Here is a 19,220-nt window from a genome sequence, read left to right on the forward strand (position 1 = left end):
ACCTAATACGGCCAAACTGAGCTGAGTCCCAAACAGTTCAAAACCCAAAACTTATATATCATTTTCTTATCACTTTGACCTCGTTCAATTAGCTCATTCTGCACCTGGCTTTACTGTCCATTGTTCCTCTTTAGTTTCTGTTTTGCTTATTTTTGATTGGTTTAAGGCTGGGCAGATTGCTTCCTCTTACCATCTTTGGGCTTTCTTATGTGATTTCTTTTCCTAAGCCTTCCAAACTTTTTTATAATGGTGGCCTGAAGCTTAAGCTTTAATTTAAAGTGAACTATGGCATGTGCCTTTATTTAATCATCTGCTTGGCATGCTTGGTTTGCATTAATTTCTATGCTAAAGTTAATTTCTAATATATTCTTCTATATTTATTGCTAGTCTGAATTTACTAATGTTTCTTTCATACATTACATCAGTGTGACCTTGCTTATAGCAAAAGCCTTTTGTTGCCTTTCTGCTGATTCATCAATCCAGCTGGTTTCTTTACGTGCCTACCAGAGCCATCTTTTCCCTGTGGTATCGTTCCTTTAGCTTCCTATCCTTGGACACAGGTCTTCTCAATCTTCTTATCCTGTTCTAAGCTGGTTTCTATACATCATTTTTGTTCTTTTTTCTGTTCTTTCCCACACTAGCAATTCTGCTGTAAACTTAAAAAAATAATGCAAAATGACTGATTTTTTACTTTTATTATTTACTTGACCGATCTTATTTTCTTAACACTCTAATTTATGCTTAATCTAATGTTCTAGAAGCTTTTAATTACTTTTATTGGCTCTTTATGTTAATTTGTTATTTTTATGCTAATATAAAAAAATTTCCTTCTACAATGGTTGCTGTGGAAGGTAGGGGGTTTGTTTATTTTAAAGCCCCTTCTAATGGGCACACTATCAATAATAGGAGATGCATCTGATGAGGGAAAAGTATGAAACAAATACTGTAAGTGTCATTTTTTTTCTCAAAAATAATTGATAATCCTTTGGAGTCAATCCATGATTTTTGTCCTGTAACTCTCAATACACCAATATGTGACAGCTCAAAAGCCTCTTTGTGATATATTATTTTTTTGCATATATTGCTTTTCAATGTCCTGATACATGAATGTAGATGGATTCTGTGTGTAGTGAATGACCATTCCATCACCACTAAACAATAGCTTGAAAGGTCTGGAATTAAGACCAGTAGATCAAATATAAATCAGAACAAATGCCAAGGTCAAAAACCAGAAAATCAGACCAATATTTAATCAAACCAAAACAAAATTGTAACTCATAGTCAAAGAAACAGCAAAAAGTCGTAATTCTGGCAAAACAATAACTAAAAATTTGTACAGGGACATCTTACACTTGGATAATGAGGATATTCACAGTGTTAACTTTATACAGGGAGATGCTAATGGGTGGGCCTCGAGTTATGATGTGTTACTCACATAATAATGAAGTGACAGAAACAAAATAAGTACAGTGCATACCTTGATAGATGTGTAAATGATCCAATCACATTCGGTGTTGGAAATGGATGCCTTCTTCTTGTAAACACAGATCGACACCATGCTCCACACTGGCAATGGTATCTGCAAGCATTGTAGGGATGATGCCAGAAATTTCCTGTTCAGTGTTTTACTGTAATTGTTCCAGTGTACAAGGCTTGTTCTTGTACACTTTTCCTTTCAGCCTTCTCAAAAGGAAAAAATCCGGAGGCAACAGGTCCAGGGAACCAGGTGACCATAGTCCCTTTGAAATGACCCAATTGCCAAAAACCATTCAATTTGCACCATGCTGAGAGCTGATATGTGACAGGTTGCCCCATCTTGCTGGAAATAATCTTCACTGATCTCACGGTCATTCAGTTCATTCACAAGTCAAAACGTTCATATACTTATCCAGGAATACTGTGATCTTTATTTTGTTCGAATTGCTTAATTATTAAGACAGTAATACATCATAACTTGTGGCTCCCCCCCATTAAATTCACGCTGTACTATTGACCCGGTGATGTCATGTGTTCATACTAATGGTTCATTTCTATATCAACATCAAGACAACACTGCCACAAAATAGCGGTGATCAAAATAAACAAAACAGTGTCAGGTGAAGATGCAAAAAATGATCAAGCATATCAAAATGAAGACAAAGAAAAAATATTTACAACATGTTCATTCTACAGGGGACTGACTACAGTGCAGCATGTGTACTTTAAACATTCTTATATTTCATCCTTGGGTGTGTCAACAGTTTATCGAGAAGCTTTGCATCCATAGAAAAGTCAGCAGAGTAATTGCTTTTAGTAACTCAGAATGCCAAGTAGGTTTTCAACTTTTTCATCTTTTTGGGCCTTTCTTTTGTCAGAACTTGAATATTTTCAACCTCCTTGGGTTCACATGATATTCATGTTCCAAGATTAGTTATTAAACATAACTTATTTGCCTCTTGAAATGTTGCATGTTTCAGGTTTTTTTAGTATACTAGTCATAGCAAACGCCAGGATATCAGTCAGTAAGTCAGTCATTTTCCAACCTGCTATATCCTAACACAGGGATACGGGGGTCTGCTGGAGCCAATCCCAGCCAGCATAGGGTGCAAGGCAGGAACAAATCCCGGGCAGGGCACCAGCCCTCTGCAGGATATCATCTAGGGCTTTTATCAAAATGGTTCCAATATATTTTAATGTGATATCACAAAGTATTTCTTACCTATGTAGGTTAGGTTAATTTGAGACCTTAATTGGCATGGCAGGTTTATCTATATATAAATATTGCCTATTATTTACTGGTGTTTCTTCCAGGGAGAGTCACTGTCTAGTTGCCATTGATTTTAGTGTAGGCTCTGGGTTTCTGTCACCCAGTTTGTTGGAGCAAGCAGATTAAGTAACAAAATTGATGGATTGAAGTCTTATTCAATTGAACTTTATGGTATCCATCTTGAATAATTTGTTATGTTACCATTTATGAACTTCAACCAACTATATGTTCTGTTAATGTTCAAATAAAGTTGTTGATATTTACTTTCCTTCTTTTGGAAATCAAAATATCTTGCAAAACACATTGCAGTCTCTTCTACCAAGCCCAGTTCAAAAACAGGAGCGATCTCATTATACAATAAGTTAGGGTATGGAGAGGTAAAGATGTGATGCTGCTCTGAACTCGTGACACTTAACTAGCACCTTAATTTCAATTCAGAGTCACAATGACATCTACAGTATTTTAACTTAGGTGCAGTGATTTCATTTATAGTTTAAAGTAAATGTACAAACTGAGATGTTCAAGAATGTCCTAGGCATCAGAACACTGGGGTAACCCTGCACATAATTGCAGGACAGTCCGAGGAACATGGGAAATGATTCTTTGATAAGCTCCAGCCAAGTGATGTCTTTTGTAAGCTACGAATATACTGTATTGTTAGTTTTTTTTATGTTAATTCTTGGTGAGGGTGACAGATCTAGGTGACCCTATATTGAGTCCCAGTACAAAGGCTCCAACACTCCAGCTTTCAAACAGTGCTACACTGTAGTAGCCATTATCTGGGCCTCCCTTGCACTATAAAACTCCTGGATTATCAAAGCCACATCCCTGCCTGCACTTCTTATTGATCTTTTAGTCTGTCTGTGCTCACCCAGCATAAAGTAGAGGAAACTCTAGGTTATACATTAATCAGCGAAAAGCTTTCTGAAAACTTTGTACTTTTAGACCTGGCCTTCCTGAATAAGCGGTTCACTGAGCTGTTGAGGAGAATTAGAGTGGATTGAAGGTATTTGTATACATGACTGGCCACAGTTCACACGCTGGTAAGTTACACTTTTTAATATGCAGAGTTTAAATTCTTCTCCAGGTCTGCTAAGAAAGTAAACCTGATGTGTTGTGAAATGCAGGATCTGAGTGACTCATTCAATTTTCAGGTTTTCATTCAATCTGAGAACTTCATAAAGCCATGTTAGTGTGAGTGGGTATTCATTCATAGCAAATCTGGTACTGTTTGCTGTGTGTTTTATGACTGAATAAAACTGCATTTTTAGAATACAGTTCAACTCAGGAACCAAACTATAGACCTACTGCTTCTAGGAAAGGTTACTTAGCAAAAGACTCAAATAAAGATTAGAAAACAAAGAAAATTTATAAGCCAGTGGGTGTCCATTCATCCTTTTTCTGAACCCTCTATATTCCATCTCACGGTCATGATGTAGAGCAGCCTATTTGAATTAAGTTAGGCACAAGGATGTGGTGCCAGTCCATAGCAGGATACACTCGCATCAGATTAAGTCAGAGAAGCCTATCACCACTAGTCACATTAAATGGGAGTGCATCAAAAAACCCACACAAACAACATAAAAACATTTCAAAGACATTCATAAGGCCGGGAATTGAACCTGGCTAAAGCACTAGCCACTATATCAATCACAAGTAGATACAATGATAACCCACTGGTTTTATGAACGCATTTTTATTCCATTACAGAGTTCATGGAGAGTTGGGGTCTATACCAAATGTTTAGGGGCCAAGGTAGCTACCAACAGAGATGGAACACCAGCCCACCACAAGGCACACACTCACTCCTATGCCAAATATCTTTGGAGAAGGCAATCATCCTAATGCATGTTTTTGAGATGTGGGAGTACCCAGAGAAGAACAGAATAGACAATTTGTGCAAACTCCATTGGCTACATCAGGATTTCAACTTGCCTTTTGGAACTATAAGGTAGAAGCTCTAAGCAATGCAAAATAATGAAGTCAGACTATTCATCCATCCTATCCTGACAGCACTGTTCACATAACATAACCTTCCCAGTCAGTTGCATGGTGCCATCATACATGCATACACACTCAGTTATAGGGTTTCATTTTAGAGTTGCCAATTAACCTTGCATTTTTTTTTAATTATGATGAATAAGTAGGTATGCCAAGAGAAACCCTATGCAAGCACAAGAGAGCAAACTCCCCACAGTAATTAAACCAGGATTCAGTCTCAGGAGCTATGAGGCAGCAATGTTCATCACTGGGAACTATGCCTTTGTAATAATGATCTAATGTCATAGGGAAACCAGGGTTCAAGGGGCAAGGGGTTGCCAGGCAAGAGGAGCTGGCAACAGATATTGGCAGGGCCTTTGATGGCAGGAGAAGAGCAGGAGCTAAGAGATGTATTGTAGGTGAGGGAGTGCAATGTAAGGAGCAGTCCCATGTGCCGCTTAAGTAAAGAGTTCCTTAATTAATTACACTGCAGGCACAGATGCAAGTGATGGGCTGGGAAAATTTGCTCAAATAATCATGGGGCAACAGTTTGGCCCAAAATGGAACAGGTGTCCCCTGATGTTTATTTGGTCAGAAGAGGCAGACAGTTCTAGGGCCATTGAATTTGCCTGCCTCTTTAATTTGTATTAGTGTTTACAAATATTGGAATGCTTGTAAGATCTGAGAAGATAACTTCAGGATTTATACAGGTTGTTTTGATCATTAAAATAATCTGGAAAATAACCCCAGAAGTTACTCTAGGGTGGAATTTGAAGGATGCTTCTAGTGATGCATTGAGTTCAGTGTCGGGAGATGAACTAGGCATATCTTGATGACAATAAGAAGAGAGGGTAAGATTCAGAAAGTGTGAGAGACAGAAGGGGGATATATCAGGGCTTATTTGTAATACTGGAGACAAGTGACATAATTAAGGAGGGGCTTCTGGGGCTTTAGCCATGGTCTCAGGCTTCCAGACCCTCATCTGTGAAAGCACCGTCACCCTGTACAATTGGCTTAGCCTTCCAAACCCTAATCTTTGGGAACTCAGCCCCCCTTCTTGATGTTCTGTGTTCTGACATACATGGAAGACTATACAAAAACTCTATGGTGGAACTCTCTCCACCTACACTCTGACTGCACAAAAAACTTCCTGGATACTCATGCTCCCGTTTTTTCCATCTAACATATATGTTGGACTAATGTCATTAACAGTAGGGGTGCTAAGTGCTGAAGTTAGCAACGTCCCTTATGGAGAGGGGGGCCCACGTGGTAAACTAGGTTAAAGATTCATATGGGTAGACCCAAAGTGCTTGTGGAGTTCCATTGTTTTTTTTTGTATTCTCCTGATATGTATTATGTCCCTCATATTAGAACACAACAAAACATTCTTAAACCCTCACTTCAGACATTTTTCCCTTGTGTTAGTGTGGTTTAATAATACATGTATTATTGTTATTTATGACCTGCTTAATCTCATTCTGCATCAGTTAGTGTGCTATAAGAGGTCCCTCTACAATTATTATAAATCGCATTAAAGAATGTATAAAGTTCAATCAGTTTAATCTTTGATTCATTAGATCAGAGAATCTTGTTTTTCATACTCTAAGAGTCCTTTAGATGCCTTTTTAGGAACTCCAAGCACCCTTTCTAGTGTCGTCTGCCCACTCTGCCATAAAGCCCAGATTAGTGCAGTGTTGAAGTGGTAGTTGACATTCTACAACTTTATTTCATCTCCAAACAGGTTCTCTGGAGCTTGGGCTGAGTGAACATCAGGTTCTTGATTACCTCTCTTACCAAGGTCCTTCTCACTCAAATTCTCAGTTTGGCTGGATGGTCAGCTCTAAGAAGAGTCATGGTGGGTTCAAACATCTTTCATTTAAAAATTATGAAGGCCACTTTGGTCTTGGTAACCTTCAATGCTAGTTTTTTTTTTGTAGCATCCCCCTCTGCAGGTAATTCCTGTGCCCTTGTGACTTGGTTTTTGCTCTGATACACCTTGTTAACTGTGGGACCTTTCATAGACAAGTGTGTGTCTTTCTTAATCAAGTGCAATCAAATGAATTGACCACAGATAGACTCCGAACAACGTGTAGAAACATTTCAGTGATGATCAACAGAATGGGATGCACCTTAGCCAGATTTCAAATGTCATTGCAGAGGTTCTTAATACCTGTGTCAGCATGATAATTCAGTTTTTTTTTTTAACTAGATTTGCAAAAATTACTAAAATTGCTTTGTCATTCTGGGGTATTGAGTGTTGCTTGCTTTAGTCAGTTTTCTGGAGTCATCTTTCAAATTTTGAAAGTGATTGGAGAATTTCAGCAGCTGCCCAACACAGCAGAAACACCTGTGTTAACACTAGAATTACCAGAGTCTACGAAAAAACTCATAGATCCGGCCCACCTTAAAACCGTTCTCACCTCTCTTTTGTCTTCTAAATGTGCCGATTAAGACAAGTAGCAAAAAGCCAGCTATTCCTTCCCCCACCATCGCAAAACGTTCACTAAGTTTTCCCAGCTCATGCCTTGTTTGATTATCTGGGAGTGACTGAACTGGAGTTTTAGAGTGGAAATAATAGATCGTTATTTGGAACACACGCATTTCATGTGTGTTCCGTTTCTACAGTAATCTGTATAAATACATTGTTAAAACAGAAACTTTTTCATATTTTAGTAATAAATGTTACAAAATGTAGGCATAAACTATACAATGTGTGAAGCCTGATGGCCAAACATCAAATAAACACTTTCACAAAAGGTTCAAGGATGTAACAACACCTTCCATGGTGTAACGCTGAGATTTGCTGACTCAGAGCACAGCAGCCCTGCCGCACTGTAGAGACTTTAGTTCGATTCCCCGCTGGGGAGGAAGTGTTTTTTTTTCTTTGTAGCCTCAAACGGACATAAAATTTATAAATTGGTATGCACTGTAAATCGTTAAGTATAAAATGTCGATCGCGGTTATTTCTGTTGATTAATTCATGCTTTTTTACTTAAAGTCAGAACAGGAGCTTATTCAGCTTATTCAGCTTCTGATCTGACTCTAAGTAATAGCGCCAGTATAAATCACACCCAATCTGACGCTGTTCGTTTTCAAATAATATTGCATTACTTCAACGATGTTTTCTGATTGGTACTATTCGTGTCATAAAATGATTTCTTCAAAACGTCACATATATTTGTTTTGAGATAATGAATAGAGCTGCAAATTACAGGTGCTTGTTCAGTGTAATAGAAACCATAGCACAGAGAGGTGTGTTCACTGCAACAAGTACACATGTCGTAAATGTAGGAAGGGCGCTCCTTGGGTGAGCTATAGTGCGTCTTTATGTGAAAACAGCAGTGTCAGATGGGGAGTGTCTGATGATTGCATATAGCGCTAAAGTTACTGCTCTTTACTTTGCTTTCCTCTGCATGTCCTGGAGTACAAAAGAAACAACATACAGCAACATGTGGGGACTGGCAAGATTGGGGGAAAAAAAACATGCGGCCATATGTATCGTGATACACTGCAGAACTATAGCGCGTCTTTATGTGAAAACAGCAGTGTCAGATGGGGTAGGGAAGGATCCTGAACGCGACTGAGAGAATGGAAAGTGAATAAAAAAAAACAAAAACAAAGCTAACCTTTACAAATATCATAAATTACACCGGCTGTTACAGACTGAAAACAAATGTATCTTTTTATTCTAAAATAGTAAAAATAAGAGCAGTTCACTTCTCAAAACTGAGTCGAGCAGGATCGAACTCGTGACCTTTTGATTCCCAGTCAGCAAATGATACTGTTGCGTCATGGGGCCGATGTAGTAAATGAGTGTTAATGTCGCACACTAAGGCAGCTTTTTTTTTCTGCAGTTATATTTTTGAATAAAAGCGCACTTGTTCTGTTATATTTGTATCTTTCGTGAAAGTGTTTCTTTGATATTTGGACTTCAGGCTTCATACATTATATAGTTTATGCCTACATTTTGTCATTTACTACTAGAATATGAAAAACGTTTCTGTTTTAAAAATGTGTTTACACAGATTACTGCAGAAACGGAACACACATGAAATGCGTGTGTTCCAAATAACGATCTATTATTTCCACTCTAAAATTCCTCTGCACTCCCAGATAATCAATCAAGGAATGAGCTGGGAGACGTTCGTGCATGTTCTAAGTCGGTGGGGGGATGGAATAGTCGGCTGTTTGCAGCTTGTCTTTATCTGCACATTTAGAGGACAAAGGACGTTGGCGGAGAGGTGCGAACAGATTTAAGAAGCGATTTAAGGTGGGCTCTGGTAATTCTGGTGTTAAATTAACAATTACAAGTCCATATTCAGTTCATACCAATATTAATCAAATACCTTTAATTTTGTGATGAAGCTCTTTGGATTTTATGATGACTCTTGCAACAATTTGTGTCTAAAAGTAGTTCACACCAGAATAAAGCCTGGTTCTTGACTGGACTGATCTAGCTATCTGATTCCCACAGTGTCCTTTATGCATTTGGATGTTTGATCATTGAGGATGACTTTCAATTACTTCCTTGATGTATGAGAAATAATATGCAGATGACCATCTTGGGATCAGCGTTGGCAAACCTCCTTTTGTTTCCACTTGGTCCATCTATCACAAAGATCTAACAGTCACTCCCTCTCTCCCTGTCCTTCTGCTCTCCTTTGCTTCAGACTACTGTCTATCAGTCAATTTGTGGCTCTTCTGAGCTTAACTGATGGCCCGTCCAGGCAGGTACCGGTTTTCACTGCCTTTCACTTGGCCTCCCACCCCCTTTTCTTCATGTTGCTCTCAGTGACTGAGTTGAAATAATCATAGAAGTCAACTAGTATCCACACTCAAGGCCTGCTTTGTTTTACAGCTGAGAGGCTCCTGGAATGTGAAGAAGTGAGTGAAAGCTACTGCCCTTAATTAAAATCATACTGGGCTGTCTTATGCTGACAAGAGCAGGCTGGCCAGCAGGAGACATGAAGGCTGCTGTACTGCTTTTGTTTCTCAGCATTGCGCTCCCTGTGCAAGGCAGCACCCGTCTCTACTACCTAGGAATTGTTGAAACGCAATGGGATTACTTCCCCAGTCGGAGAGACCCCCCGGACTTTGGCAAAGCAAAGTGAGTAAATCTGTTTGCATTGAATGGGTTTCAGGTTTAGAAGTTGTGAAGATTTTCTCAGCCGTGCAAGGAATTGCTTTTTCTTCTCACATTAAGACATTCATTCACTTTAAAAAATAAGAGGTCATACATGGCTGTACCTATACCTACTCCTTACATACTGCTCTAGGGCACTAGGTCAGATTTATATTTCCTATCACATTTCACTGTGGCATAGTTAGCTACATTGCACCCATAAATATTTTCAGTATGACTTTCACACATCATCTATAAGGCAGGGTCCAGAAAACATATCTAATCTGATCTAGATTTGTTGACTGGGCACACTGGGCCTCTCATTTTTGAACTATTATTTCAACATTCGCCACCCCTTTCATCCATCCGCAGGAAGAAATCTAAAGCGAAGTACTCAGAGAAAATTCCATGGAGTGACTGGTATTTTTTCTTTTTCTTTACAAAAAGGCTAAAATGAGTGATTAATGAATGGGTCATGTAAATAAAATCTTATGATATTATGACATATAGATATAACCTCTTTTCTAAAAATGGAGAATGCATGTGCCCTCTCAGATTCTTTTTGTATGAAACAACCGCAGTGTGGTGTTGAGAAAAAAAGGGAAAAAAGATTTATAGAATAAATTGAACATTTGAAGTCGGGGTGATTAAGCAGTTGATTGCAGTTTCTGACATATGTGGGTGTTTAACCAGCCTTACTTCTCTCACTTTACACAGATGCCTCATTTTATATATACATCCTATTTTGTCTTTAATTCACTTTTTATTTTATAGGGTGCCTTTGTACAGTGCACACCATCTTAAGCGACTCTTGAAAGAAAATAAAAATACTATAAAAGTAACACAAGTCAACATGGTATGTTAAACATAATTTAATCCATTTACCTATCCATTTTCAAACCCACTTATTTAATTTATAGAGTTGTGGCAGGCCAAAGTGTGTAAGAGCAGCATGAAGTGCAAGGCAGGAATCAGTCCCAGTCGGGCTACCAATGCATCACCTAGCACTCTCGCAAACACATTTTCATGTAGTTTATTGTCACTAGTTAACTTGCAGGAAGAAATCTAAAGTGAAGTACTCAGAGAAAATTCCATGGAGGAAAAAGCTCTACACAGGCGCTGAACCTGACGCTCTCATACTATAAGGCATTAGTGTTAACTACTTAACCACAATAATGCCTTCAGAATATTTTAAATCCATCCATCCATCCATTATCCAACCCGCTATATCCTAACTACAGGGTCACGGGGGTCTGCTGGAGCCAATTCCAGCCAACACAGGGCGCAAGGCAGGAAACAAACCCTGGGCAGGACGCCAGCCCACCGCAGAGCACACACACACACACACCAAGCACAGACTAGGGACAATTTAGAATCGCCAATGCACCTAACCTGCATGTCTTTGGACTGTGGGGGGAAACCAGAGTACCTGGAGGAAACCCACGCAGACACGGGGAGAGCTTGCAAACCCAGGAGGACCCAGGAAGCGAACCCAGGTCTCCTAACTGCGAGGCAGCAGCGCTACCCACTACACCACTGTGCCTCCCCTATTTTAAATCCACAATAAATAATTTAGCAGTACTGTGATTCTCTTAATAATGTATCTTTATGTTAATTTACAAAAAACAAAAAGTGTAAGATGTATATCATAACTGATTAATTGATTGATCTGGTAATCTGCTCAAGTTCTTCATTAGCACTGTAAATGTAACTCAAGTAAATCCTAAGCCACTTATCACCAAACAAATAAATAAACTAGGGGATTCATGGTAGGGTGTTGGTTACTACTGCCTGTCTGCTTCTGTTTGAATCCCAGCTCAGTCACCGTTTGTGTGGAGGTTGCATGCTCTCTCCATTGGTGTAGTGGTTTATTCCAAAGACATGCATGTTAAGATAATTTTTGGCACTTAAGTGGTGTGGAAGTGTGCATGAATTTTTGTTGCAATAGATTTGTACCCCATCTGGCACTGGTTTCTGCATTACACCCCATACAGCGTGGCATAGGCCAACAGATGGGAAAATTCTTCAAAATCGACAAACATACCTGTATGCCATGATCATGAATGCACTTAACAAAAGATTGACTGAGAAGATTTTTTTAAGGTGTTTACCTCTCCTATGTGGTATGTGTGGTCTATTAAGTGTAAAATCATGGAGTCCCACATTAGGAGGACCTTCTCGGGGTTAGGGTTGCACTAAAGAGGGTCCTGGGTTAAATGATTGAATAAGGCAGGAGAGCAGTAAAAAGTTGTTGCTCTATCCATTTATACATATATGAATCAGGGTAAAAAAAGGTGTAAAGAAAAATAAAAGTTGTAAATACTAAATTGGGACTGAAATCTATAAATCTAATATTCTTATAGAAATTTTTCCCAATATACAGATTCCAAATGTGCTGCCTGAGCTCTGGGCCAATCTCTCCATACTGGCCTCACTCCATCCCCACCCTTGGTTGGCCTCATGCTGCCCCCTAACCCCAGTCCCATATGTGCCTGAAGGAATGTATATTAATGGCTTACTTCCTGTATATTCGTGCAAAGAGTGAAAGCAAGAGTGGGGGTCTGACTAGCAGTGTGGGAAACTGGGAAGCTGCCAGATTTGGGATGAGCACCAGAGGAATTATGGAACTGATAATAGTAGCAAAATTGTAACTTTTATAAAGAAGTTGACTTCTTTTACCTTTCAAAGACCAAACACACTAGAGGAGATAGTTTGATTCTAAGGCCCTGCCCACATTATTACGTTTTTAATTAAAAATGCAACAGTTTCCTCCTTTTTAAAGTAGAACATTATAAACTTCATCTTAAAATTGATGTTTACTATAGTTTCTCAAATCCCGTTGTAAGTAAAGTTTTTTTTTTTTTTTTTAATATTTTTATTTTATTAATTTTCATTGTAATCATTCCATACAAACAGATCAATTTATAACCCAACAAATTTGAAAACAAATCAAACCCCACCCCTGAGAAGGAGAGCTTAGCTAAAGGAAAATTTCTTTAAGCTTTTTAATAAGGCAACATTAGACAAAAGAAGGGGAGAAGTAAATATCTATATAAATAAGAGATGGAGAAGGGAGTTAAATGCAATAATAGTTATTTCTCTTATTCTAAAATAATATTGATTAAATCCTGCCATGTTTTGAAAAAATTTTGTACAGATCCTCTAACTGAAAATTTGATTTTTTCCAATTTCAAATAATATAAAACATCGGTTTCCCACTGACTTATAAGAGGAGAATTAGGATTCTTCCAATTTAACAAAATAAGTCTGCGTGCCAAGAGTGTAGTGAATGCAATCACCGTTTGCTTGTCCTTCTCCAATTCCAGTCCATCTGGAAGAACACCAAACACAGCCGTTAGTGGGTTAGGAGGGATTGCGACACCAAGGCTGTCTGAGAGGCACTCAAAAATTTCTGTCCAAAATGATGTTAGCCTGGTGCAGGCCCAGAACATGTGACCCAGTGAGGCAGGAGCTTGGTTGCAGCGCTCGCAGGTTGGATCCTGGCCTGGAAACATTTTGGACAGTTTTAAGCGAGACAGATGAGCTAGATATATCATTTTTAGTTGAATAATTCTATGCTTTGTGCATATAGAACTCGAGTGAATTCTCTGCTTTGCTACCTTCCACTCCTTTTCTGATATATTGATTAAGAGATCTTCTTCCCAATGTCCTCTTGGATCTTTGAAAGGTAGGGACTCTAATAAGATTTTATATATTGCGGAAATAGTGTTTGTTTCCTCGGAATTGAGCAGTATTTTTTCCAGCATTGTGGAGGGTGCAAGGTGGGGGAAATCGGGCAATTTCTGTTTAACAAAATTTCTAATTTGAAGATAGTAAAAGAAATGTGAAGTTGGGAGGTTAAATTTTGAATGTAATTGTTCAAAAGATGTAAATATGTGGTCTATATAAAGATCTCTGAGCATTTTAATCCCAAAACTTTTCCAGGTATTAAAAACTGGATATACTTGTGAAGGTTGAAAGAGGTGGTTCTCTTGCAGAGGTGCCACTGATAAAAGATTTTCCATCTTAAAATGCTTCCTAATTTGGCTCCATGTTCTGAGTGAGTGAAGCACAATTGGGTTATTAGTATATTTGCGATAACTTTCATTTATTGGAGAGCAGAGCAGGGAGTATAAAGAAGTACTACAGGATTTTACTTCTATTGCGGACCAAGCCTGTGTATGTGCATTTATTTGTGTCCAGGTTTTTATGGCTAGTATGTTTGCTGCCCAGTAATAAAACTGAAAATTAGGTAAAGCCATGCCACCTTCTGCCTGAGGTCTTTGTAGGGTCGCTCTTCGGATACGTGGGTGTTTTGAGTTCCAAATGAATGAGGTTATTATTGAATCTAACTGTTTAAAAAACGATTTATTGATATATATTGAAATGTTTTGAAATAAAAAGAGAAGTTTAGGAAGGATATTCATCTTAACAATGTTAATTCTTCCGGCTAGAGTGAGATGAAGGGTTGACCATCTATGCAAGTCTTGCTTAATTTTTTCCATACAGACGCCAAAATTTTGTTGATAAAGAGCTTTATGTTTACTTGTGATATTTACCCCTAGGTATTTAAACTGATCTGCTATGGTAAAAGGTAGGGTGTCTAGTTTAATATTATATGCTTGTGAATTCACTGGAAAGAGTATACTTTTATTCAGATTAATTCTAAGACCAGATATCTTTTGAAATTCTGTTAGTGCTGTTAAAACAGCAGGGACAGTGTTTTCTGGGTCCGATATATATAAGACCATATCATCTGCATATAGAGAAATTTTCTGTTCCAGTCCTACCCTGACAATCCCCTTTATCTGATAAGAATTTCGGCAGTGAACCGCCAGTGGTTCAATAGCGATTGTAAACAACAGTGGCGACAAGGGACATCCTTGTCTGGTACCACGTTCTAGTTTAAAGTAGTCTGAGCAAATGTTATTAATACAAACTGAAGCTTCTGGACTGGTATACAGTAGTTTGATCCAAGCACAAATATTCGGGCCAAACCCAAATTTCTCCAATGCAGTGAAAAGGTAATTCCATTCGATCATTTGAAATGCATTTTCTGCGTCTAATGATAGTAATATCTCTGGGGTGTTTGATTTTGCTGGTGAATATATAACATTAAACAAGCGTCGGAGATTTGAAGATAGATGTCGGCCTTTAATAAATCCAGTTTGATCTTGTGATATTACGGAGGGCAGCACTTTCTCCATTCTTCTAGCTAGGATTTTTGAGAGTATCTTAACATCATTATTCAGGAGTGAAATTGGTCTATATGATGCACATTGTAACAAGTCCTTATTTTGTTTAGGAAAGACGGTGATTAATGCTTGTCGAAATGTTTGAGGTAGTATTTGGTTGTCTTTAGCTTCTGTAAATGTTACCAATAAGAGTGGAGCTAGCTGAGTGGAGAATTTCTTATAAAACTCTACGGGGTAACCATCAGGGCCTGATGATTTCCCGCTTTGTAGTGACTTTATAGCGTCTAGTAATTCTGTTAGCGTTAGAGGTTTATCCAGTTCCTCAGCACTTAAAGCATCTATTTGTGGTATTTGTGAATTATCCAGAAATGCATTAGATTGCGTATTGTCTTCTTTGGGCTCAGTGGAATATAAAGACTTATAGTAATCTCTAAATGTGTGCATTATTTTATTATGGTCGATGATTTCTTCTCCATTCCTGTTGGTGATTACTGGTATTGCATTGTGAACTTCTTGTTTATGAATTTGTTGAGCTAAAAGCTTATTAGCTTTTTCTCCGTGTTCATAGTAATGCTGTCTAGACTTATAAATAAGTTGTTCAGTTTCTTTAGTTGTTAAGATGTTAAGTTCTGTATGCAGGGCCTGCCTTTTCCTGTGAAGAGCTTCACTTGGACGCCTGGCTTGTTCTTCATCTATTCTAGTAATTTCATTTCTTAGCTCTGACACTTTCTTGGTTTCTAATTTATTTCTATGGGAAAGATATGAAATAATCTGGCCTCTTAAGAAGGCCTTTAAAGTTTCCCAGAGTGTTCCTGCAGAAACCTCTGTGGACGTGTTTGTCTCTAGGAAGAAGCTGATTTGTTTGGATATAAATTCTGTGCAGTTCTCGTCTGCCAATGAAAGAGGGTTAAGACGCCATCTGCGAGGTGAGTGTGAGGGGCTTAATGATTTTAGCTCCAAGACTAGAGGGGCATGGTCAGAGATAACAATTGTGTCATATTTGCATGATTTAATTGTAGGCAGGAAATTATTATCTATAAAAAAATAATCAATTCTTGAGTAGCTATAATGCACTGGTGAGTAGAACGAATATGTTCTTGAGTTTGGGTTAAGAAACCTCCAGGGGTCTGATAAGTTGTGATCATTTAAAAACTGTGTATTTATCTTTGCAGTATTAGATGTCGTCCCCCCTGTCACAGGAGTCCTATCTAAGAGTGGATTTAAAACACAATTAAAGTCCCCAGCCATTATAATTTTATGAGTGTTCACATTGGGAATGGATGCAAATAGATTTTGCATGAATTCCTTATCATCAACATTGGGTGCATAAACATTTATCAAAATCATTTTATTGTTATATAAGTTGCCCATGACCATCACATATCTCCCTTCAGGGTCCAACACTACCTCTGATGCTACAAATGGCACTGTTCTATGTATGAGAATTCCCACCCCTCTAGTTTTCTTTATAAAGCTAGAATGGAACATTTGGCCAGTCCAGTCTTTTTGTAATCTGAACTGATCCTTGGTTAGTAAGTGGGTCTCCTGTAGAAATACTATTTTAGCGTTTAAGCCTGTTAGGTGAGAGCATACTTTCTTTCTCTTTAATTCGTGATTCAGGCCTTTAACATTCCAGCTCACAAAGTTAACTGTCCCATCATGGAGACATTGATTCTGAGTTTTTAATGTCATTTATAGTTTTAATTGGTAATATGGCAGTTTTAATCTTAGTTTCAAGATTCCCCAAGAGTTATTGCATTTTAGCCTATTGTTGCATTGATATTTATAATTATAAGAATTACAAGAATAGATTAGATATAACCTGCTCTCCTTCTCTCCCCCCTTTATCCCCCCACCCCCCCATTTTGCCTCCCCACATGAGGCTAGATCCCACTTCGCGATGTTCCAGTCCTCTGACATACGAAGAGACAGAGCACGTCCAAAACAGAACAAACCCCACCCTGCAGCGGCGTAACAGAATTAAAACAGAGATATCTTTTGCAGTTAAATTCTTAATACTATCTGCCGAAAATGTTCTCATTAACAATATTTAAGCTTGAAATAATCTTCAGCGCTTTTAAGTTAAGATATTAAGATTTAAAAAAAAAAAAAAAAAAAAAAAAACAACCCTGGGAATGATTTTAAAAACTAGTCTAGGATAAACCTGGTAATTCCTACTGTAATAGTATAATGGTAATTATATAAATAGTAGAACAAGCAATAAACCAAGGGTATGAAGTTAAACAGTCTACTTTAAGGTATAGTAAAATAAAAAAAAAAATAAAAAAAATAAAACGAATCCTACTTTAATCACTTCCACATTTTCACACTCACGTCTATAACTCTGATTAAAACATAAACATATAACATATAAAGTCCAGATAAAAAAAAAAAAGAAAATAAGGGATGTATAATTATAATACCAGTCTCATTAAACATGGATCCGGTGATCAGATCATAGGTCCTTCCCGTGCCTTGATAGAATACGGCTCTTTAATTAACTTTCAAAAAAGTGTCGGAAACAGCTTCTTTAATTCTTTTTCAGCTTCTTCTTTGCTGAAGAAAATATAATGTCGATCTTGAACTTCCACTTTCAGTTTGGCAGGATACAAGAGGCTGTATTTGATATCGGCTTCCCGTAGCATCCTTTTAATGTCGATGTAGGATCTGCGTTTTGCAGCTGTTGATGGTGAGAAGTCGGGAAAAATACGAATAAGATTATTTTCGAATATAATCTCTTGCTTGTGTCTGAGAAGTGCCATCACATCAAGCTTACATCTTAGTCGCTCGAAGCGGACAATAAAAGACCTAGATTTAAAGGCGCTTGGTATCTTTGTGCGATAAGCCGTGGCTATCTCATTGTCGAGTTTAAAGTCATCTCCAATTATTTTAGACAGTAATTCTACTGCAAATTTCACTGGGCTTGAGCTTTCTCGTTTCTCAGGTATACCCTCAATTCTTATATTATTTCTTTTGCACCCATCCTCCAGGGCTGCAAGTCTGTCTCCAAGTTTTTTGCATTCCGAGTTCGCAGCTGTGGCTTTTTCATCGGCGTTAGATGCCAGTTGTTCCGCTGTTTCCACTCGAGCCGTGAGTCCCTGCTTAACGTCTTCCAGCTGATCTGAAACGTCATTAATATGATCATCAAGCCTTTTCAGTTTGGAATTAGTTTCTTCAATGTGTTCCACTAATTTCTCCAACATGCCTTTAAAGTTCACGTCAAAACGTTTAAATAAACGCGTTTCCTTATCTTTGTTATCCTTCTTGAGCTCAATGGCCACCTTCTTAAGATCATTTGTGTTATCTTTCTTAAGCTCCTTCATGGCCGTAACCATGGCAGTGGACTGTGTAGCGATCATCTCTTTCTGTGTAGCGATCATCTCTTTCAGTTCGGACAGTTCGCTTCGGCTTTCGTGCTCCGCAAATGAAAATGCAGCTCCTGTTACAGGCTCGCGATGAGTAGATGAGAGCACGTCCTGCAGAGCCCTTTCTAGTCTCGAATGATCCTCAGAAATCGGCGATCCCTCGCGACCTATATCACTTGCGCCTTCGCTCCCATTTTCACTCTCGACTGGAGACGATACAATGGAGCGGGGTCCCAGGAATTCTGCGCACTCTTCTGCCTGTTCCAGGTCAGTCTCCGTGAGGCCATACCTTACACTTGCACTCAGGCCGGAAGTCTGTCCGGACTTTGATGCAGCTTTAAGTTTCTTTTCTGGTTCTTTCTGACTTTTCTTCTTGTTACTCATGCTTGTATATTGTAGTGGAAGTTCCTTGGTCGGGTTAAATACAGGATACCTCTAAATAATATGAAATACGTGGGAAAATAAAGCCGCTGCTAGCGGAGCTCTGCTTCAGGCGTCCATCTCCTATAAACGGACGAAACCAAGTCCCGTTGTAAGTAAAGTTAAAGGTTTTGTATTGTATGTGTTCCATGACCCACTTATTAATCACTACATGCTTCTTAAATGGGATTTCTCTTATGCCAACAAGAGCCCACAGGCAGTGATCGCCACACAGAATACATTACATTTATGATATTACAGATCTCTGAACACTTTAGAATACTAAGATGTATACTGGATATCATTTTCATGATGAAATGCATTAAAGCATGTATAAACATGTGAGGATATGGTGGTGGTGCAGCGGTAACAATGAACTGGCTCCCAGGGAT

At 38.4% G+C, this 19,220-nt stretch overlaps 1 protein-coding gene across 1 annotated transcript in view; it reads left to right on the plus strand.

Annotated features, from left to right (window-relative positions):
* Positions 1 to 3,664: 3,664 nt before the first annotated feature.
* The window catches only part of LOC114662141 (hephaestin-like), a 102,286-nt gene continuing 86,730 nt past the window's right edge, over positions 3,665 to 19,220 (plus strand). The window contains exons 1-3 of the mRNA XM_028815495.2: positions 3,665 to 3,789; positions 6,468 to 6,581; positions 9,585 to 9,833. Of these exons, the coding sequence (XP_028671328.2) occupies positions 9,658 to 9,833 (176 nt within the window). The 5' untranslated portion in view covers positions 3,665 to 3,789; positions 6,468 to 6,581; positions 9,585 to 9,657. The remainder of the gene's footprint in view (positions 3,790 to 6,467; positions 6,582 to 9,584; positions 9,834 to 19,220) is intronic.

The sequence above is a fragment of the Erpetoichthys calabaricus genome, chromosome 12 (genome assembly GCF_900747795.2).
Source record: "Erpetoichthys calabaricus chromosome 12, fErpCal1.3, whole genome shotgun sequence".
NCBI lineage: Eukaryota > Metazoa > Chordata > Cladistia > Polypteriformes > Polypteridae > Erpetoichthys > Erpetoichthys calabaricus.